A 22,734-nucleotide genomic window follows, 5' to 3' on the forward strand; every position below is an offset into this window, starting at 1 on the left:
GACCCATGCCATTAGCGCTCCCCACCTTAGCAAAACTCTGGGCCATCCCACCCACCAACCAGTCTTGGATTGCCTGATGTGTCTTTCATAGTTTCATAGTTGAAACTTTCTCCAATCACAATAATAAAATCCTGGGCCTTGAAAGCACCTGCCCCCTCAAGCTCTCCCCCTTGGGTGGGCTGCACAGGGAATGATGGAAAGCTGCATGAGCTCAGAGGAAATGTTATGTGCGCAGTGCAGGAGCACCAATTATAGCAGCCACAACTGACCATTCATGGAGCAGGAGGGTCCAGTCTCTGGTGCGCCCAATGGCACAGCCAGCATACTCAGGCAGCTTCAGCAGTGGGTGGCAGGAACCCTGAAGCAGCATGCCCACAGGGCCCTGCAGCTTCTCCTCCACATCCAGATGTAGCCCTGCAGAGGCAAGACACAGAAGCTTTTTGTACAAGATCGCAACATTGCCGAGATAAGCTGCTCTGCAGCAGGGGCCCTACACTGCCTAGCCTCAAATCAGAGGTTGGCAGTGCACAGGTACCCAGGGAACATGGTAAGCAGTTCAGGCAGGTAGGGCCGTGCCCAGGCAGCCATTGGCCAAGCCACCCATCCTCGCTCAGTCTCTTGGGGCAGGCAGCCTGTTGTGTGCTGGCCACAGGCAGCCTGCTTCCCCTGCCCTCTTCTCAGTTGCTGCATCAACACACGCTGCCGCCCAGCCTACAACGCCCAGGTGTGGGGCTCCCAAACAAGTGAGGCAAAAGGCTGCCTGTGCCCCTGCCCTTGCTGCAGGGAGCCTCTCCAGGGAGGTGCTATGGAGCCAGCCCCCTGCTGTGCCACCACTGCACCCCGAGTGTGCCCCTGCAGCATGTTCTCCGGGCAGTGCGTGATGATCCACGTGGTGAACCACTGCCCTGCGCCTGCTGATCCTGCAGGTGTGCTGGGCACGCCTGTGTTCCTGGTTTGGAACCCTGAGCTATGACGGTACAGGGGACAAGCCTGGGCTGCCATGCATTCTCCGCCACCAGCTGCAGGGCTACTTGTTCCAGTGTTACATGTCCCTGCCCCCTGCTGCTGAGGAGGACATTGCCACCAGTATCAATGCCTTCCTTGATGTGTGAGAGGCCAGTGCCACCCAGCTCTGGAGACATGGGCTGCTCAATAAAATGTTGAACTGGTCACACAGGTGAACTCTCTGCGTGCAGTGGGGAGGCAACGCCTCTGCAACCCTTCCCATATCAGTAGACAGACATGGATGAAAATTCATTTTAATTTCACCTAAACATTTATTTTATTGTGAAATAAACCAAAGAATGGACAAAATGAAGGAACACAATACCCACTCTTCTGATTTGCTACAGAAGCATCAGCAAAGCACTAACAGCTAAAAATGCATCATCCTTCATTGGCTCTTACTCAACTCCCCCCATGACCCTTCTGTTTCTCCCTTCCCTTGGTCCCTAAGGCATATTGGCACTCTCCTTGTCCTTCTAGAGGAGGGCCACCCCTTGCTTGCAAGCACAGTGCCTGTCACTGAGGTTGTCACTATGCGGGGCTGATTACAGATAGGGGTCTCTTTGGAGCTCCCAGCGGGGAGGGGAGGCCTGCTCATGAATGTGGGCTGGGGTCATTCATTTAAGGAGCTCCTGTCTAAATTTTCGCTCCTGCCACTGGCTCCACTCAACATTGACCAGTCGAGGGTGCCTCAAGTCAGGCTTCTGAGTAACCAGCCCACACTCTCTCACATGCGTCCGCCTTCTCAGGCCCTACTACAGGGTTACCCCCCTGGTAACCTGCCTGTGGGAGCTGGAGTTATTAAGGCACACCAACTCACCTTTCACCAGGGTGGTAACTAGCCTGGCATTTCCTGGAGGCTCCCACACCACTAGGAGCCCCACCAGGCCACCAATCCCTGGCAAGGTTGAGTTTTAAGTCATGCCCAGAACAAGAAGCCTCCTCCATTCACATAGCCCCAGCCCATAACCTCCATGCTGTTCCTGAGCCTCAGCTCCGCCAGCTGATGTCTCTCTCATGGATGCCAGCAGCCTTCTGCTGCTTCACTCTATATATATCCTTGGTCTCCAAAATGACTACCATACTGAAGCACCTGGCTGCTGCCTGCTCCAGCCCTTAAAGTGGCAGGCACCAACAGTACCCTGCCACAGGAATGAAAAGAATAAAATAAGAATACATTGTTTTAAATATTGGTAAAATGTGTAAACATATGTGTAAAAACTAATGAAATGACAATTACATTATCTAAATTAATGAAACAGCACAACTTTTGGTGATCTGTACATATTAGCGTACTGCGAGCTACGGGCACCCCTGCTGTAATTTAGTACAAAGAGTTAAGTAGGCTGGATTGCTATGTGGTGCCCCCTGCAATAATTTACTGTGAATAGAGCAGTGAACATTTTATGAAATTCTGAGTGATCATGTGTCCGCAATGACAGAACAAATTAAAACCCACGATTTCAATTTAGGTGGCATAGATTGAAACCCTGAGAACTATACCCCGTCACATGTACAAGCATCCTAAGGTGGTTTTAGGTTTCTAATACACCGGCCACAGTACCTTAAGTTATTAGCTACTTATTTAACGCAGGTTCAGCGGATGCAGCAGGAAGCCCCACAGAACCTTGAGAGAGAACGGAGTATACAGTGATGGGCAGTAGAAGGAGAGGTAGATTTGTAGGGGTGGCCGGAGCCAGTTTCCACATATTTGTGCAGATTCCATACGTTGTTTGACTGTTTTAAACAAGAAGTTTTTAATCTAGGCTTAGCTGACCCAGAGAAAAATGTTCTTTTTAACATTGAGTTAGCTACCTCAAATTAGTGCATATGGCTTTAAGCATCAGTTTGCTCCTAGAACAGTCACAGTTTCACACTTTTACAACTTTTTAACTGGTTGTTGTGAGAACACAAAGGTGTAAATCTACTTACCCAGCATGGAATGTGCGAAGCTTCGGGTGCTGACTTGATTCACAGACGATTCGGCCTGATTTGGTGGCTGAATCTCTGAATCGAATCAGGAGACCAATTAAAAGGTTCAAATTGATTCAAAGCTCTCCAAATTTTTGGAAAAGATTTGGAGAGCTTCGATGATTCAGACAGCTCCTGGTGGCTGCAGTAGGGAGCTGCAGCCGAATTTGGAGCTGGTAAGTACTAGGGGTAGGGGAGGGGAGGCTGGGGGAGGGAACCATGGGGGGACCCCCTGCCAGCCTCCAGCCCCTGCCTGCTTCCCCAGCCACCCAACCACCTCCCCACTCCCCCAGCCCCCCCATGGCTGCCCTGCCACCCCCAGCTCCCAGTGCTTTAAAAGAAGCCCCAACTCCTCAGGTGCTGCTGGGTGGGAGGGGCAATCCCTGCTTCCCCCCACTGCCCCACGCTGCATGAGGGGCTTTGCTGTAGCCCCCCACCCCCTCCCTTGTTCACCCAGCCCTTCCCACCATGGCTGCCTCACCCAACCCAGCTCCAGCCCTTTGAGAAAAAATAAATGAGAAAAACCGTGGGACTCACCACTCCTGCAGTGGCCTTGGGACTTAGGAGGGGGCTCATGAAGAGCCCTCCACATGGTGCAGGGCAGTGGAGGAGCAGCAGGGATTTCCCCCCCAAATCCACCTGGCAAGAACGGCAAGGTGGGGGTTTGGGGTGTTTTTTTTCTTAAGGGGACAGAGCTGGGGTGAGCAGGGCAGCCATGGGAGGGAGGGCTGAGACAGCTGGGGAGGGTTGGGGGACTCATGCAGAGCCCCCCATGCAGTGGGGGGCAGTATTGGGCAGTGGGGGGAAGCAGGGATCGCCACCCACAGGGCTGCACCCAGTGAGCGGGGACTTTTTTTTTCAAAGTGCCAGGAGGTGTTGCAGGTGGGGCAGCCATTGCTGGGCTGGGAGAGTGGGCGGGGGATGGGCCTGGTTGATTCGGAGATTTCTGATCAGATTTGGCCAGATTGATTTGGGACAGTGATTCAAATCACCGAATCAAATCACTGTCCCCTGAATCAGCCAAATCTGAATTCAAAGTGAATACTAGCCACTTTGCACAGGCCTAGGGAAGGGAGAGATAAATAAATTAAAAGAAGTTTGCTGCTGTCCTCATTTTCCGGACATAATCTGTACTATCCTGTAGTAGTGTATACTGTTTTCTAATTTAAGCATAACTTGTCATCTTCATAGAGTGAAATGGTCCTCTTATCCACAAAGCGTTATCCTAATCAGTTACCAATCAACCTGAGCTGATTACACTTCAGCTGGACTTCAGTGGAATGTATGTACAATTAAAGCTTAGGCCTCCAATTACCTTCTTTCACATTTTAATCTCTCTATACTTGGTGAAGTTTTAAAAGGCACTTGTTTTCTTTATCTAGAGCAATGAATGACATAGGGGATTACATAGGTTCCAACACTGAAATATCCTGGTTACCCAATCTGGATGATTTGATGAAAGGATATGCACGGAATTTCAGGCCTGGGATTGGAGGTAAGAGTTTGATTTATGTCTCTTCTGAGTTCTAAAAAATTCTTCACTCAAGCTAACAGTAAAAATGTATGTGAACCTCTGTGCTTTGCCAGATTAAAAAAAAATCAAGAATTTGTAATTGCCTTGCTCTCGGACAGTAGAAATAACAATAAGTACTTGCTTGTGTTAGCCTTTGCAAAGAGCCTGAGGCACTTTGCAGTTCAGGACAATTAATGCAACCTCACACAAGTTTTGTTTTTTCCATTTTGGTTTTGAATTTACATTTGTACTGCCAGAGTTTCTCAGACCTCACCTTTCACCTTCATCTGGTGTACAAGTTGTCGGGATATCACCGTGTACGGATGCAGACCTCTGCGTCCCATTGACATTCACTTGCCATTTTTATGCTGGATAGATGCCAGTCAGTCAATTAGGTCAGTGCTCCTCTCAGTTCTTGCCTGCCATGACTTGGTGAATTGATTAAATTGGGGAGGGGTGATGACTCCCTGACCCGGAGCTGACTGCCACTCATCAGAATGTAAGGAGGGGCAAAAGGAAACAGTAAGGGCGGTACTACAGGACTTATGGCAAGCCAGGCTTACAGCCAACCCAAAGAAATGGGGTGAGGGCAAGCCACAGCTGTGAGCTAGGCTCTGTCTGCCCCCTTCCTCTGCATCTCGCTGCTGCCTCTGCTTTGAAAGCAGCACGGTGCCATGCAGCAAGGTACATGGCGCTGCATCACGCCACTTGTAAAGCAGTGGCAACAGCAAGACACAGAGGCAGGAAGCAGGCAGAGCCCAGCTTGCAGCTGTGGCCTGCCCTTGCCCTGTGCAAAGATTGGGGGGCCACGTGCCCCCCACTTGGCTCCCCAGCACTGTGCCCCTGGAGGAGTCGCTGGGCTCCAATTGTCTCACAACCCAGCCCAGCTGGGGCCCCATTCTCAGTGAATGGGGCCCTAGCCAGGCTGGGTCAAGGGACAATCCCCACAGAGCAGGAGGGAGCAGGGCAAGGGTGAATGATTTGCCCTGCACCTACCCCACTCTCTCCTGCCCTACCTCCAAGGCCAGGCAGTGATAAAGAAAGACTGAAATAAAAACTTACCTGCCTGCAGCTGGGCCAGCTGTGATCCTAGCTGCAAGTGCTCAGGGTATCTGTGTGTGCCCACCCCTCCCCCCTGCTGCAGCAGCCTGCAGCTGGGCTGCACTACAACCCTACCTGCTGACCTGAGTTTGTGGGGGCTAAGCCCGGTTAGCCCTCCGGCCCTTCCACCACCTATGCCCTCAGGGTTTCGTTCTTGGTCCCATGCTGTTCCATGTCTTTATCAATGATTTAGATGAGGATATGGAAAGCACCCCTGCAAACTTTGCATATGATACTAAGTTAAGGGGAAAAGCAGTCATGCTAGGGGATAGGATGTGGTTCCAAGCGGACCCAGACAAGCTGGACAGGTTGGCAGAGTGAAACTGGATGCAGTTCAATAAGGATAAATGCAGAGTGCTTCATCTGCAGAACAGTAACTAGCAACCTCAGTATAGATTAGAAGGAGATGTTCTGGCCAGCACAATGGCTGAAAGGGACCTCAAGGTTATGGTTGATCAGAGGATGAACATAAGCCGCCAGTGCAATGCTGTAGTCAACAGAACTAATAGCATACTGGGATGCATTAGCCAATGCATTGTAAGCAAAGCTAAGGAAGTGATACTTCCTCTCTACTTAACATTGGTGAGACCCCAGCTGGAGTACTGTGTCCAGTTCTGGGCGCTGCACTTCAAAAAAGATGTGGAAAATCTTGAAAGGGTCCAGAGAAGGGCCACAAGAATGATTAAGGGCCTAGAGGACGAACCTTATGAGGAAAGACGAAGGGATCTGGGACTGTTCAGCTTGGGAAAGAAAAGACCGAGGAGGGACTTGGTGGCCATCTATAAGTATCTAAAGGGTGAATATTGGGAGCTGGGAGAAAAACTGCTGGGAGAAAAACTGTTCACTAAGACACCCTGGGGAAGACAAGGAGCAATGGCCATAAACTGTTAGAAGATGGTTTCAGGTTGAATGTAAGGAAGAACTTCTTACAGTAAGGGTGACCAGAATCTGGAATAGTCTTTGCAAGGAGGTGGTGCAGTCCCCAACCTTGGAAGTCTTCAAAAGGAGACTGGATAAACACTTTGCTGGGATCATTTGATCTCAGCAGTATTCCTACCCAGAGCAATGATCTTTTGAGGTCCTTTCCAGCCCTTAATTTCTATGATTCTTGAGTCTGTCAGAATCAGAAGCAAAGCAAAATGTAGTTGATGTAAACACACTATGGGGTGACGGCAAGAATATTTTCATGATTTCCTGCACAGCGAGTCCGTTAAGTTTCATGTTAAAAATGAGAGAAGGTCTAACCCACAAATCTTGAAACGGCATCCAGTCCCAGGGCACTCCAAGGGTCAAGGGTTTCAGGGTTGATTCAGGGTCTTTACTATTAAAAAAGAGGGTCTTTCAACCATGTGAAACAACAAATGGTTCTATGAGTGTGGGTCAGGAAAGACACTATGAAGTCAGGCACCATGGTAATGATCACAATATAAAACCTACCAGTGTTTGAATACCAAGCAATTCTGGAAATGAACAGACTTTGGTGTTAATCAGTACAATAAAATCAAAACCACTCTGGACTCTTCAGGTCCAATTTGACTGAAGCACATTATAAGCAAATATAAATTCAAATTTGATTAGTGATTTAGATGCACAATTGAGAAACTTTGGATAAGCCTAATTTTAAGAGTGTGGATGCTCAAGCACTTTGTTAAAAGCAGACTCCTTCAGGAGATCTGAAATTGAGTTCCCCACAATGGAAACATCGAAAATAACCACTCAGTTTTATAATCTTGCCAGTTTTGTATCTGGCCTGCAGAGTTTTAGCTGCTGTTCTTAGCTCAGGAATTTAGAGGCCTTTTTTTCTCCTGTTTGAGCAGGTCCAAAGATTAGAGGAGGACCATGTGTATACAGTGACCAGTATATGTAGACACTGGAGTCTTTGCAGATTTGCAGCAACATACTTAGGTAATAGGCATTTAGAAAGCACTGGGCAACTGCAATTTCTAGTGTTCCTTCCGAGTGATCATGAGATCTCAATATACAAAACAGTGAATTTAATGAAGCATGTACCCATATGGAAGGAAACTCTCAATCTCACAAAGGCAGAGAAAATTCTATGGGGAATATAGATACACTGGCAATTTATTCATGTTGTAATCACTGGTAACTGGCAGTCTGGTAAACTGGAATGTTATTTTCTTCCTTAAGCAGCTAATTTCAAAAGTTGTGAAGTTTTCTTATGTTAGATAATGTTGGAGAGATTACTTCCAGAGAACCTTATAGCTGAATGCTTCACTAAACACTATAAGCAAAAGGCATACCTAGCAGCTTGAGTTTTTCTTAATCACATTCCTATACACCTACTGTCTCCATGTTCTGTAAACTGGCTGTGGGAAAGTCATATTTTATCCATATTAAATGGTTATCACCAGTATTTCTGTATTTTCTCTATGACAAGGATTTTTTAATTTGGGAGTCATGGTTTCAGAACACACGTTGAGCTATCTTAGGGTCATCCATAATACAAGTAAATAAAACAATCAGGACTTACATGTATTGCTAATGCATATTAGATAATGCAGTTCTTCCCATTTTAACGTGTCTCCTCAGGCCCTCCTGTCAATGTTGCCCTAGCAATTGAAGTAGCCAGCATCGACCACATCTCAGAAGTTAATATGGTATGTTATCATTTAAACTTGTTAAGACTGTAATGAGAAAGCTTATACTGCAACAACTAAAAGCACAGAAGACTGGCAGGATAAATAGGAGTTTTCTAAACAGTATTACCAGATGAAAAATTAGCAGAGGGAAAAAATTTTCTAAAATATTTCAAGTGAAAAATTGTCACAATGACATACTCTAAAGAGCAAACATAGTTGCAGTCTAATCTATAGACAGTTGTGCATCTAGACTCAGTTAGTATAAATTAGCTGGAGCTACACTGATTTCTACTGGGTAAGTATTTGAAATGGTATATTAGGGACTACAGGGTTGTAGTCTGAAGTGTGTTGCCCTTACTGCTAGAAAAACTATTTTTAAGACTTACATACAGCTTCCACTCAAATTCTACTTCTCTATGGAAACTCTTGAAGAAAGACTGAGGGAACTCAGCATCCTTTTGCTCCTGTAAAAAGTTATTTAATCATGGGACACTTGCTTTCCCATCCCTGTCATGTGCAAACTCCAAACAAAGCAACAAGTCAGGTGGCATGGGACATGCTTGTATAGAATAGCAAATATCAGTTGCATTTTTGTAACCTATTGAACCAGAAAGAATTTATGATTCCACCTATTTTTTAAACTCATCCCCAGATCCCCACCCCCCTCTTCAAAAACTACTGTTCCTACCTGGGAAAGGGGCTCAGGAGGAATATTACCCTTATTTTCTCCATTAGTAGCACACAGTCTTGTAGCTCCCACTGGACAATATACTTGATAATGCCTTTGAATCAGAACACATGTCGAGCTATCTTAGGGTCATCCATAATACAAGTAAATAAAGTAAAATATCCAAGCAGCCTCATTTTTGCTTGAGTATTCCAGTACCTGGGAAATAACCGTTCCAGACTGAGACGAGGAAATCTGACCAAACCCCGAGGCAATGTAACTGTGTTTGTTTCATGTGCTTTGTTAACTGTTTATTCTCCTTGCCCTAGGAATATACTATGACAGTATTTCTGCATCAGAGCTGGCGAGATGACCGGCTCTCTTACAATCACACCAATGAAACTCTAGGTTTGGACAGTCGATTTGTGGATAAGCTCTGGTTACCAGATACATTCATAGTAAATGCCAAGTCCGCCTGGTTCCATGATGTGACAGTGGAAAACAAACTTATCAGGCTACAACCTGATGGAGTAATTTTATATAGTATCAGGTAAGAAAGAGTGTAAAGTGTGAGTATGCTCTCTATCAGATGTTAGCCTTTTGTATATACTTTGGAAATACTCATCCCATCTTTCCTAGGGTGTCCCTGAAAATCACCAATAATATGGGAAAAAATGTTATTCTGAAAACCTTCTCTTCAGGAGGGCTATACTGCTGGAATTGCAGCTGTGGCAACAGTAACACATTTCCCATTGTGTAATCATTAATCACAAGAATATCATTAATGGTATCCTTAGCCATCACAAGACAGTGTAGGTGGGGCAAAAAGTTCCTGGCTTCCGTCTGACTGACTCCAATTCCCAGGGAACTGCGGGCACTTTTGTCTGTACCTTCACTGTTTGCAAACATATTCACTTTGCAGGCACATTTTAAGAATGAGTTAGCTACTGTACATGAGATGCTGTGAAAATGTAGGACTAAAATCAGTCCTGAAGTGACTTAATCGACTTACGTAACTTTATGCAGGAGTGAGCTCGACTCACAAGAGTATATAAAAGAATTGTTGTCATCATTACCATCCAGCCTTGGACAAGTCACTTAATTTCTTTTTATCTCAGTTTCCAAATTCTAGTTTTTATTTTGAAGACTAGAAGTAATAATCAAAAAAGACTTTGAAAATATTTTTATCATTGGTAGTAGTGTTATGAGAGATAGGTGATGGGTTTCCAACTCAGTGTCTGGATTATGAGGAAAATTAAATGTCAAGTTATGAATGCCTACAGGCCATCTGAATATAACTAATTAGTATTTTTATTTTCCTTGCTTGGGACAGGATTACCTCAACTGTAGCCTGTGACATGGACCTTTCCAAGTACCCGATGGATGAACAAGAGTGCATGCTGGATTTAGAAAGCTGTAAGGCCTGAGCATAGAGTTGCCTATAATGTGTTCTGTTTAAAGCCTGCACACGTGGTACTTAGCTTCGAGTCTGCCTAAGCAATTCTGCTTCCATAGATCACAAACAAGGGCTGCTCAGGACTTAGAAAATATAAAACTCAATCTCCAACCCCGTGGCTCCAAATTTTGGGTGTTAAGGTACTAGGCTTTTCAAAACTAGTTGCACGCTAGCCTGATTCAGAACTATACAGCTGAATCCAGCAAGGTGATGAGCATCCTCCAGTTGGATTAAGGATTGAATCCTCCCAATCTGAAGAGGAGCTGACTGACTGACTCAAAGCCCAGTGAAATCAGTGGGATTCTTTCCATTAATGTCAAGCTATGAGAGACAGAGAGTTCAGAAGGACTGTGCTTAGGCAAATTCCTATATCTTTTTCTCCCTTGAAGAAAAACTGGATGGGGCAAGAATTTCTTGCATACAGGGACTACGCTTGTGATTATGTCTGGCACAGGCACTGTCTCTCCTTGACATCCCCTGACCCTCGCATCCACACGAGACTCCATCATAATTTGGTTTAACTCCATTTTCTGCTTACCTGAGAAATCTGCATAAACTAAATTTATGTTCTGTTCAGATTCAAGTCTTCCCTTGATCAGATTGTAATGTTAATGCTTGGGACTCAGATTTACCACCTATCATAAGAAGGAACCACACTCACTAATAGCTCTGTAAATTTGGCTTTCTGTGTTTTGTATATCAAGTGGAGAATAAAGATTTCATAGACATTAGGGCTGGAAAGGACCTTGGAAGATCGTCGAGTTCAGCCCCATATTTTTTTTTTTTTGAGACTGAAGAAAAGATTCTTACTCCTATGTTTAAGTATAAGAACATACAAGAAACAGTCATACAAATGGCAAAAAAAGATCCCTATGTTTCTAAAGATTTAGGGCTATCAGAGTTTCTCAGCAGATGTAAACATACTGCCACATTGGTGTGAGCTTTAGTTTCTCTTATTCTTTTTTAGCACTGACTCTGTTTTCTAGGCAATTAACCACAATACCATTTCATCCTGTCAAAAATAGCAATCTGCAGTTTTACTTATGTAATCAGCAAATGCAGAGGCAGCAGACAATGAACCAGCAATCAATTCATTCTCCCAGCAAATTTTGCAGAGGCTTATTTCTCTCTCTCTCTCCCTCTCTCTGTTTTAAATTGAGGATTTTTATTTCAGTGCAATAAACATAAGCAGAAATGAAGCCTTTTTAAGTAAGTGCATTAAAGTAAAAATCAAGGGGATATTACTCCATACTGTTTCCAAGTACAGGGTTTCCTCTAGGCATTTCCTAGTCTGACTGCGTATTTCAAAAGGGACTCACCATCCTGTAGCATGGCCTGGGTCAAATTTTAGTGCTGTTACAAGGTACCTTACTCTACCTTCCATCTAGTTCAAGTGCTGACAAGTTACATATTTGGAACCAGATTCTAAAATCAAAATATCATTGCTTTAAGGTCAGTTTGGTTTAGATGAGGAAGTACCTGAGACAGTGCTCCTAGCCACTAAACCAGGGGCAGGCAATTAGTTTGGGCAGAGGGCTGCTTACTGAGTTTTGGCAAGCCATCGAGGGCTTCATGACAGGCAGCCGGGGCTAAAATTTTTAGGGGCCCACAGGCCATATAGAATGTCCTGGTGGGCTGCATCTGGCCTGTGGGACACATTTGCCCACCCCTGCATTAAACTCTCATTCCAGTTGCAAAATTGAACTGTCCATTAAATCAGGTTTGAGATGCCGAATCAATATTGGCTAGGTCAAAAAGCAGGCTGTCAAGGACAGAGAGTCAGACAGCCCCAGGCTGAATCTATTCAGTCTTTGCAGGTTAGTCTAAGATGCACAGATTAAGTGAACAGACATTTAACTTTGATTCCGGAACTGCAGCCAAATGCCTGCAGTAGCTCAAGCCAGAAGCTAGGAGGCACAAGAGCATGGCTTTCTGGCTGTGTGTTCACTTCCCTTCCTGCTGCCCCTGAGGTCTCTGGCAGTTACAGTCCAGAATTACATCAGCAGGACACTGCAGGGTTGCTCATCACTTTCACTTCCTTTTCCTGCTTCCTGGTGCCTCTGGGATTTGTAGTCCACAGTTGCAGTCAGCAGTAAGTTTTTGCTGGGGAAGTGGGATTTAACCCCCTCCCTAGGCCCCAGACCCCAGCCAGGGTTTGCCGGAGGGGGGTGACAACCCCCACAGTAGACTGGGCTGCATCCCCAGCTGGGTTGCCCAGTTACCCACCTGGTTAGCCAGCCCTTATTACTCCAGCTAGGGAGCAGAGGGGTGGGGCCATCCCTGGTCTCCGGAGCAGACAGCACAGCCCAGCCCAGGGCTGCAAAGCATGCTGGGATGCTGGAGGACTGTGATTTAACTTAAAGCAGGAAGGGGTCTGGGACAGTAGTTTCATAAACTGGTTTGACCCAAATCAGTTAAGTCTGATATACTACATTCAACAAGATTTATCTTAAACCAGTTTTAGCCATTTTGAAACTGGTTTATATACACTGAGCTTCTGTTCTGTTACAGTTTTAAACCAGTTTCTGATTACTTAAACTGCTTTATGTGCAACTTCTGTCCCTAGCCTTTCCTATCTAGCTTACTCATTAATGTGCTGGGGACAGTAGGCACAGGGGCAGGCAAAAATTGGGCCCATGGCAGACTCCATTTCCCAGCAGCTGCTTCCCACATCACTGCAGCCAGTTTCCATGGAGACCCCAGCAGAAGCAGCACCATGACAGTGCAGGGCCAGGATTTCCAAGGAGACTGGCCCCAGCAGCACTGGCAGGGTGTACAGCTGGGTGGGGAGCTGCTCCAGGGCTGGCATTTCGCAGTGGTGACAGTGTGGTCTGGAGCTGGGGCAGAGATGTAATCCACTGCTCATATGCCCCAGGCACAGGTACGCAAGCAGCAGATTGTGGCTCTGCCCTGGCTCCAGACCATGCTGTCACCACTGCAAAGGCCCAGCTGCAAAGCAACTCCCCACCCAGCCATGCACCCCGCCCAGCCATGCCCCCCACCCAGCCATGCATCCTGCTGGTCTCCATGGAAACCCTGCCCCCACACTGTCACAGCCCTGCCACTGCTGGGATCTCCATGGAAACTGGCCGTAGCAACACAGACAGGGGCTGCTGGGAAGTGGAGTCCGACCACCAGCTGGATCCACCATTTTTTCCACCCCTGCTCTAGCAGCTAAGTTCTTGACTTAAAATACTCCAAAACTTCTGTGTAGCTCAAGGAATGTCTACATGGCACAGGGGCAATTAGCTGAAGTAGAGAGACTAGCTAATGTGCTCAACCTGCTTCTGATGACCAAGCTATCTTGAGTATCTTTGCCTGGCACCACACTGCCACGTAGACATACTGTCAGTGTGATCCAGCTTGGATTCTCTTTCTTGTGGGAAAGTTATTCCTGCTGGGTCCCTGGCATCCTCAAGGCTGACAAGACATTGACTTACACAGACTGGAACATAACATGTTTGCTGTAGAACTGATGGTGAGCAGCATGGCAGACTTCCACTCTGAGCCCATCTATCTTTATTTCTCCTATGCATTTATTCAATTCTTCTGGCAGATGGCTACTCTTCAGAGGACATCGTGTACCAATGGTCGGAAAACCAGGAGGAGATCCATGGTCTGGATAAATTGCAGCTTGCTCAATTCACAATCACTAATTACCGATTCACAACAGAAATGATGAACTTCAAATCCGGTAATAGGTTCTGTGTCTGCATTAGAGTGTTTTTCCTGCACAGGGAAAGACCTCACTATCTGTTGTAGGCAACTGCTTCTCTTAAGTCATGTTTTTAAACTATTCATCATTAATCTAGTACAATTTTGTTTTGCCTCTACTTAAAGAGAGGTCAAATTTTACTGGTCTTTTAGGGAGCTACTGTAATATATTGTGATAAATCCATGGCCATCTAGGGCTTTGTGCTTGCTAAGATGCTACACAAGGGGCTATTCAGTTCTTTATGGAAATGGCAAATCCTCCTGTCCTCATTTGCAACTTGGGCTAAAAGAGAATCTCCTGGAACTCAGACAATATGGGGCTTATAACCAAATGTCAAGCTGTTCTGGCTTCATCCAGTTAAGGACAGTAGTGCATGTACATATGATCCAGAAGACTGCATTGATTATAAAATTTGAAGGCATTTTTTTCCTACTGACTTTTGTCTTTTTTCACGTAGTTAAATGTTCTCTCATACTGCACCCATCTTCTCCAAGCTTTTTTTTTCCAAGCGAGTTTGAAATTAACTTGGCCTTTAAAAAAATCTAAATTTAGTATCTGGAGGACTTTCCACAGCAGATTCTAACAACATTAAGGCAGGGTGCTTTTTGAAGTGGTTCTCTTATAGAAAGGCACTGGAAATCAGTACTCCTGAGTTTACTTCCAGAGCTAGCAAGTGTGACCTGTGGCAAATCACTTGGCCTATTCTTAGGACCAATAGTGCCAGCACTAACTATAGTGCCTCACATGGCAGTTATGAGGCTTAATTAATGAATGTTTTTAAAGCCTTTTATGAGCCTGTAGCAGAGAGCCTGGGGCTCCCGGTTACTTTAAGATAAAGCAGCTCAGCCAGGGAGCACTGCAGGCTATGCAGGGCACAGGTCTCCAGAGCAACAAGCTAATGGAGCAATTAGCAAACACCTGCAGGCGGTTAGCTGACCAGAGGCAGGCAGAGAACATATAAGCCCAAGGCTGGGGCTGGTGAGGGAGCCACAGGGGAAGGAGTTCCTGTCCAGGAGAGCTATCCTGGGATGCTATGCTGACTGCTTTGATGTCTGTAGGAACACTGAGGCTCGGGGTGCTCACAAGGAGCCCAGGCTGGGAGACATGCTGTATTAGCGAGTGCAGGTTTACAGTCTTAAAGGAATAGAGGGCTGTTATCCCTTGATGTTTATGTTGTAGCCTAGGGGCTTAGTGTTTATATTACAGTTTAGCCAACAGTTTGGGTTGGGACAGTAAGGGGTGGCTTACAGAGGTCCTACTAGTGCCAGTGGATTACACGATAGTCTTGAGCCCTGCCAGAGGCAGGCTCAAAGCCTGAGCAGTTATTGAGCCCAGAGTGGGCAGAGAGTGCAAGGTGGCAGGGGCTCGACACCTAAGAGGGGCTCAGTGAGACAGGGGCCAGGAGCCTGGTGCCAGAGAGGGGCACAGCCATGCAGGGGCCAGGGTCTGGAAAGGACAAGTGAGAGGTAGTGCCTCAGAGCCAGGTCTGATACAATGGGCAAAGCCTAGCTAAATTTATTGGGGGTTTGGCCTCTGCCTCTTTAGAGAGAATAATATTATAGTGACACCTGTGAGGCACAGGGCATGGTGTAGGAGAGGATTTGGAGCCATACAATTAGCCTGGCTTTGGGTGCTCTGCTGGGCACAGTTGACTATAAAGGCCCAGCAAGGGGTCTGGGACTATAGTGGCCCAGTGAGGGTGCCAGGAAACCCTAGCAAGGGGGTTCAGTCAGACTGGGGCCACACAAAGGCCCATGGACAGCACCCCTATTTATTGTATTTCCATCAAGGCATGGTGGGCAAGACAAGAAAGCACGCTAGAGGTGGAGCAGGGCAAAGTCATGGAGCCACCAGGGGGCATCACAGCCACCCCTGGGACCCCGACCTTGTTATAGCCCTGTCTGAAAATGCTGTAAATGCAGATAAGCATCATTTTTATGTCTTAATTGTAAACCAACATTTCTAATACACAAACATACTTTTTCCCTTTGCCCACTCTTTCCACCAGCTGGTCAGTTTCCCAGGCTCAGTCTCCACTTCCACCTGCGGAGGAATCGGGGTGTTTACATCATCCAGTCTTACGTTCCTTCCATCTTACTGGTGGCTATGTCGTGGGTGTCCTTCTGGATCAGTCAGTCAGCTGTGCCTGCCAGGGTGTCACTAGGTAAAAAAAAAAAAAAAAAAGGATTTGGGGTCTCAGTAGGAAGGGGAGCAAAAGCTGTAATAGTCACCTCTGATGTGCCATCAAGAAAGCTGTGCCTGCAGTGGCAAAGCAGAGCCTCTAAAGGTGGTTCCTTTCAGGCTCCATTTTCTGTCACCTGATTAGGGAGGGGAGTGGGGCCACCCAGTGGCCCTAATAAAGGATGGAAGATAAAACATTTGGGCAGTTACCTTTTACCCTAAAAGCAATAGTATGTGTACCATGCCACTACTACAAAAACAGCCCCACAGACTCTAAGAATGCCACAGAGTCAGTAGGTCTGTTCACATCATGTGAGTCATAACGTAAGTAAGAGTTGTAAGATGTTTGGGTAAAGCCATTTCATTTAATGCAAGTACCTATAGGAGTTTCTTCATCAATACACACTCAAGTACAAATAATTTGATTCTCCTCTTGCATATATTAATTTGTATCATCACTGTACTGAGGTTATGCTGGTATCTGATTTTGTGTAAGGGGATTCAGACCCTAACCCTCTAGCAGCTTGTGACAGCTGACAATTTTAACTCTTAAATCTGTTCATGAATGTATAATACCCCACAAACACAATACCTTGAGTGCTGTCTTTGAGAGCCCCACCAGGGTTATTCAAACAATACATAAGAGTGCTTAAGCAGAACTCAATTGCTATTCAAGTGGTCATATATTTTTTACACTATTAATGGGAGCAGACCAAAGTGGCGCGCTCACAGATCGTACACCTTAGAGGGAACATTACTCACATGAGTAAGAGTTGCAAGTTTAAGGGCTAAGAAGGAAACAAGACCCTCAAGGGATCTTTCTCTTCGTTTAGCTGTCTCGTAAGAGAAAACACAGTGATTAATAGGATGAGATTTACAAAGCTGCCTTGGGTGTCTGTGTACCAGGTTTGGAATTGGGTCTCCAAATCCCTTAAACAGCTTTGAAAAATTCAGCTAACTTGGATTGGAATAAAACCCCGGTCAAAATACAGGTCATTGTGCATTACCATTGGGATGGTATCATGGAATCCTAAAGAAAGTTTCTTGTGATTCTCTGCAGGTATAACTACAGTTCTTACCATGACGACACTGATGGTCAGTGCTCGGTCTTCACTTCCACGAGCCTCTGCCATCAAAGCACTTGATGTTTATTTCTGGATTTGCTACGTCTTTGTCTTTGCTGCTCTGGTGGAATATGCATTTGCACATTTCAATGCTGACTACATGAAAAAGCAAAAGGCCAAAATGAAGGCCAGCAGACAGAGTGGGGAGGTCAGTAATCTGAGTGGTGGCTGTGAGGAAGACTTTAGTCAAGTTAGTACATTTGCCATTTCAGTGCTAAGCACCTAAATCCAGTCATGCTGGTTGCTACCTGTTTAAAATCCAAGTCAAGCCCAGTTTCAGGATAATTACCAGCATGTACAAACAATCATCATCATATACTATGTTCCTGACCTAAGCCAGCATGGGACAGGGGAGGGAAGGAACTTTAAGTGATTTTTAAGCCAGACATGCATCCCTTGCATTCTAATAATATGATGGTGTCTTTGGGGATGTGTTCTGCCCTTGGTGTAAGATACAGTAGCCCCAAGGGTATTCAGATCAATAACCACTATGTCATGATCTAACACTGGGGCTCATGTGGAGTCAATTCTATACCAAGCGGGGAGACCCATGGACAGAGCATATTCTCCTGTGGCTATTTAAGGCCTCTTTCCTTTGCTAGTACACTGTAAAAGGTTCTTAGCTTAAGTGGGTACCAGACCTATTATCTTCAACATTATTACACAAGATCAGAAGCAACGTATAAGTGTTGACAGTAGAGGGGCACAACTCTGCACTGCTGCTGCCAGGCACTGGCTCTGACAGGACTGCAGCTCCATGCCCCACAGTCAGTATAGAAATTGCACCACCACTGCCACTGCCTCTGCTGCTGCCAGGCCCTGGTTCCAACTGGGATGCGGTCCCACGTCCTACACCCTACCATCAGCACAGAAATTTGGGGGGGCACATGCCTCCCCCTCCGTGTCATCCCAATGCATCGCCAATGAAGATTAATTTGTTCCCATATTAGTTGTAAGAGAAAGTCCAGTTAGATTTTCTTTTGCTGATGGACAGAATGCTTGTTTCAAAGTAGATCTAGGGACCAAAACAACAGGTTGTAAGAATAAAACGTCAGTGAAGTGAAATTCCTTCCAGTAACTTCTGTCTAGATAGTTCAATTGTTCCAATCGTATACTTAGCTGCCCCTTACTGGCCAAAGAAAGAGAGTGAATTCATTAGAGAAATAATGCTTTTGACAGTCCTTTTGGCTCCCTGGACTTAGGTCTTTTTAAGCTGCTAGCAAATATAATTGATCTGGGTTCTTTACTTAACCTTCCTCACTGCTCTCCACAAGCTTTGAAAGAACCCTGAGGGTTTGCCTATGTTCTAGGCCAGTGAGCTAAATAACAGTTCCTTTGATGGTCAATCAATATTACTTGTTAGTAGACCCAGGGATAAGCATTCTGACTTTGCAAGGCCCCAAGCCCCTTCAATAGCCCAGGGAATGAACAATTATAACCGGACTTCAAACCTTCATGGTAGCACAGTTTTTCACATCTGGATGTTCTGCATGTCAAACCATTAAGCTACCTGGCTAGCTCAGGTCAGTTCAGCGTGTGTATAATTGCTGAGCCATGTGATAGCATCCCCAGTGGCCATGTGCAGTTCCTGTAGTTCACCACTGAACTTAGTCAGTGGGCAGTCATCGACAATATAAGACATAGTGTGCGTTTTGCCACTGCTACAGTCTGGATTGTCATGAATGCCCCAACACTGGAGACTGGCTGCACATGGGCCTTGTTAGCTTAGGTTAAATATCTTATCTCTTTTCCCATACAGATTGTTTCAAAAAGTCCTTCTCTTTCCTTTGCAGGTAAATGTCAAGAACGCCATTGTCTTGTTTTCACTTTCTATTGCCGGAGTTAACCAGGAACTGGCGATTTCCAACAGACAGCATCGTATTCCCAGAAGGTTTCCTGGATCATATGGCCCAGTGGAAGTTGAGACTGGAGAGACAAAGCAGCACCAAGAAATGAAGTCTGACAAAAAGGGTGGCATAAAGTCCCTTTTTAAGCCCATTGATGCTGACACTATTGATATTTATGCCAGAGCAGTTTTCCCAGCAGCTTTTGCAGCAGTCAATGTTATCTACTGGGTTGCATATACAATGTAAGAAGAAAAATGTCCTCTGAAGAGGTAAACTGTTGGCCACCTAACTAAAACACTCAGCCATTACAAAACATCTGATGAAACTGTACTGGGCCACCTTCTGGCAGAGTATTTGCCTGTGCACTGCAGATATTTCTCAAAAGCAGAACATCTTTTTTGCTTTCCTTCTGCAATCAACTCCAGCTAAAACTGGCAGGGGGCAAACTGATTACTACCAATGTGGTTTGATACATCTGTTATTTCTAGACTGTCGAACAGTCCAATCCTTTTGTTTTCTATCTCTGAGTAAAACAATTTCTTACATGTATATATCCTCAGTGGAGTTCCAAATCCTAAATTACAGTTTGGTATTTTCCCATTTTAAAGGTCAGCAGATAATGAAGGTCTGATTTTTCTACAGTCAGAGCATTTCCTTTCTTGCAAGACAGCTAGGTTTCTATCTGCACATGGGAGTAATTTTCTCGATCAAGCCATTTATGTGATGGTCCTAGATTAACAAGGATGGGGAAAGGACAATCATTTTGATATATAAAGATATTAGGATTCAAGCATGTGAGAAGCAGAGCAGGACAGAGGGTTTTACTCAAATTATCATTTGTCATGGATAAAGTATTTTAAAGATTTTGATGCTCTTCTTTAGTCACAGCATGAAATAAAGTATATTGCATAGTACCCTACTGAATTGTTAATTACTGCTTTGTTGTATTTCAGACCTAAGCTAAGGAAACTTGAAACACTTTCTCCAACTGCAAATTCTTTTGGTTAATTCAATAGCATTATAAAAGGACATAGTGACAGGGACACACATGCAAAGCTCAGGGTGCAGGTCCTAAAGGATTAAGGGGTAATATTTTCATAAGAGCTGAAGTGACTTGGTAACCTATGTCCCATTTTCAAATGGACACGATTACCTTCGTATGTGCCTCTGAAAATCTCCCCATTACGCATCTTTACCATTCATAGCTAAGTCACTTCGGCTGCCTACGCACATATTCAGAGATAGGGGGAGGGACTCCCCTTTTAATTAGAGAGGTTCCCGAACAGGGACTCTAATTAAAACAGCTCAATGTCACATGTATTAAGCCCCCTGTGTTTCAAAATGGTCATGGGGATGCTTTAACTAAAGCTCGTTCAACCAGGTTTAGTTAAAGCTGCCCCATGGCCATTTTGAAATGTGGAGAGGCTTAATACACGAGGATGCAGCTATGCTGGAGCGGTCTAATTAGAATGTATTGGAGCACATCTATAGGCACCCTTCAGTCCCTTTTAAAAATGTCAAGAATGTCTCCTAAGCCACTTAGATGTTTTTGAAAATGTTATCCTTGTCATCTAATGGTCTGATCTTAGGAGGTACCAAGCACTCACAGCTCCTGATGACTTCTGTGCAACTGATGATGATGGGATACGCAGGATTTCCCTACACAGGCCCAGATTTGATGCCCATACTCAGGCTGAAAATTACTTTATTCCATAAGAAGTTCCACTGACTTCAACAGATAAAGGTGGCAGTCATGCAAGTGCAGGTTTCAGAATCTGGCCCTCAGAAAAGTACAATAAACAGTATAAAGATTCAGGCATATGACTTATATTAGTATAGAAGACCAGAGGAGGAATGTTCACTAATAAAATGGGGATTGTGGTGGGAAGGATGATTCTTGGTGCTTGGAATGTGGGAGGTTGTTCCAAGTATACAGAGTGACACAGAAGAAAATGTGAAGTGAGAGTAGGAGTGGGGAAACAAAGGAAGTAGCTTGGAGCAGGAGAGATGCACAATTAAACCAGAGCAGAGATGTAGGGAAGAGTAGAGCTGTGCTACTTGTTAAAGATGAGGACCTTGAACTTGATGACTGATGATTAATAATTGAGATTACAGCAAGACTGGTGCAAGCATTTGATCAAAGTGCAGCCTGTTCACATTCCTCCTGACTGACTTCCTTATGACATGTCATTTGTTTTCACATGACCAGAGCTGAAAGACAGGGCATCTACTTTTTTAACGTAGATTCGTAACTTAAAATAAAAAATACCCCCATATTACCATAGCAGAGAATGTTCTGAAGAAAAAATCAATGATCCTGAACTGAGCTGTAATGGAAAATATACTCCTGCTATAAATCAAGCTTACATTCACTTAAATCTCCAGTTTCTCTCATAATGGAGAACTTTTTGCCATGTCCATGATGGAAGATATAAACTTATATAAAGCTAAAGGTGTTCCACAAACCTATCCATCCTTCCTGGCAGTGTGGCCTAATGGATTTTTCAATGGATTGTAACTCTCAGATTCTATTCCTTGTTCTACCACTTCCTTGCTGGGTAACCTTGCACAAATCAGTTCTCTGTGCCTCAGTTTTTGAATCTCTAAAATAGGTATAAAGATATTGATGTCTTTCATAAACTCATTTTTGCTCTCTGGAGGAACAGCCCTATAACAGTTCTAGGTATTAGTGTCCTTATCTCTTTAGATTCTCACATAAATTCATCAGCACAGTATCTGAGAACCTCCCACACTGAGCCCAAACCAGAAAGAGCTCAGAAAGGGGACTAGATTTCTTCTACCTCAACAAGGAGGTTTCTGGAACTTTGTGTTTATTTTTTTTAATGTGCATCCCTGAATGGCAGATTCCTCTTCTTCCTCCTGCTTTCCTCTTTCTCCTCCTTTCTCTCTTTTTTTTTTTGGTGGTTGCTCTTGACTAAAATGCGTCTAGTTCTTCCTGACGACATTGAGGCCTGTATTTATCTGCATCTATGCCAGAAGGGAATTTCTTACTTTCTAAGTTCCAGCTGTGGTAGAAGATCTGCTGTCCTTCTTTGTCAGGCCTGACCTTGGCTGGTGACTAGTTCATACAAATGTAAAGAGCAGAGTGGAATGAGAATGGACCTGGATCGTGCCATTTCTTACTAAATGCTTTTTCCTTCAGTAAATAGCTGCTGCTTCTATGATCTTACCTGAACTCCTTGTCATCTCTTCCATTTCCTTTATTCTGCAAGCGATGGCTACTCTAGGTTGAACTCAGAGGCCATTCAACTATTGGCTGTCCCTAAGATCAGAGCAGGTGTGAAGATGATTAATGGTCACCACTGCCTCCTGACACCCTCAGCCTGAACTTGCACCTGCTGGGGAAATCTATAGGTTTCACTGTACCTTTAAATGCTTTTGAGGTTTACATCATAACAGCACATTTTAGGAAAGGATCTGATAGTAGAGAGGTAGCATCACCCCCTCCACTCAAGCCAGTGAAGTCAAATCAGTGTAATATGTCTGTAAAATCAGAAACAGGGTCTAGAAAATAGTCTCTAACTCTTGACTTA

The 22,734-nt window shown here is 45.0% G+C and overlaps 1 protein-coding gene across 1 annotated transcript in view; it reads left to right on the forward strand.

Annotated features, from left to right (window-relative positions):
- GABRD (gamma-aminobutyric acid type A receptor subunit delta) overlaps nucleotides 1–20,089 on the forward strand; it is a 40,078-nt gene extending 19,989 nt beyond the window's left edge. Inside the window, exons 2-9 of the mRNA XM_090024363.1 lie at nucleotides 4,359–4,471; nucleotides 8,141–8,208; nucleotides 9,187–9,407; nucleotides 10,191–10,273; nucleotides 13,870–14,007; nucleotides 16,037–16,192; nucleotides 17,270–17,481; nucleotides 19,127–20,089. Of these exons, the coding sequence (XP_089880489.1) occupies nucleotides 4,359–4,471; nucleotides 8,141–8,208; nucleotides 9,187–9,407; nucleotides 10,191–10,273; nucleotides 13,870–14,007; nucleotides 16,037–16,192; nucleotides 17,270–17,481; nucleotides 19,127–19,426 (1,291 nt within the window). The 3' untranslated portion in view covers nucleotides 19,427–20,089. The remainder of the gene's footprint in view (nucleotides 1–4,358; nucleotides 4,472–8,140; nucleotides 8,209–9,186; nucleotides 9,408–10,190; nucleotides 10,274–13,869; nucleotides 14,008–16,036; nucleotides 16,193–17,269; nucleotides 17,482–19,126) is intronic.
- The last annotated feature ends 2,645 nt before the right edge of the window (nucleotides 20,090–22,734 follow it).

The sequence above is a fragment of the Crocodylus siamensis genome, chromosome 12, assembly GCF_052110815.1.
Source record: "Crocodylus siamensis isolate JL-2025a chromosome 12, ASM5211081v1, whole genome shotgun sequence".
Lineage (NCBI taxonomy): Eukaryota > Metazoa > Chordata > Crocodylia > Crocodylidae > Crocodylus > Crocodylus siamensis.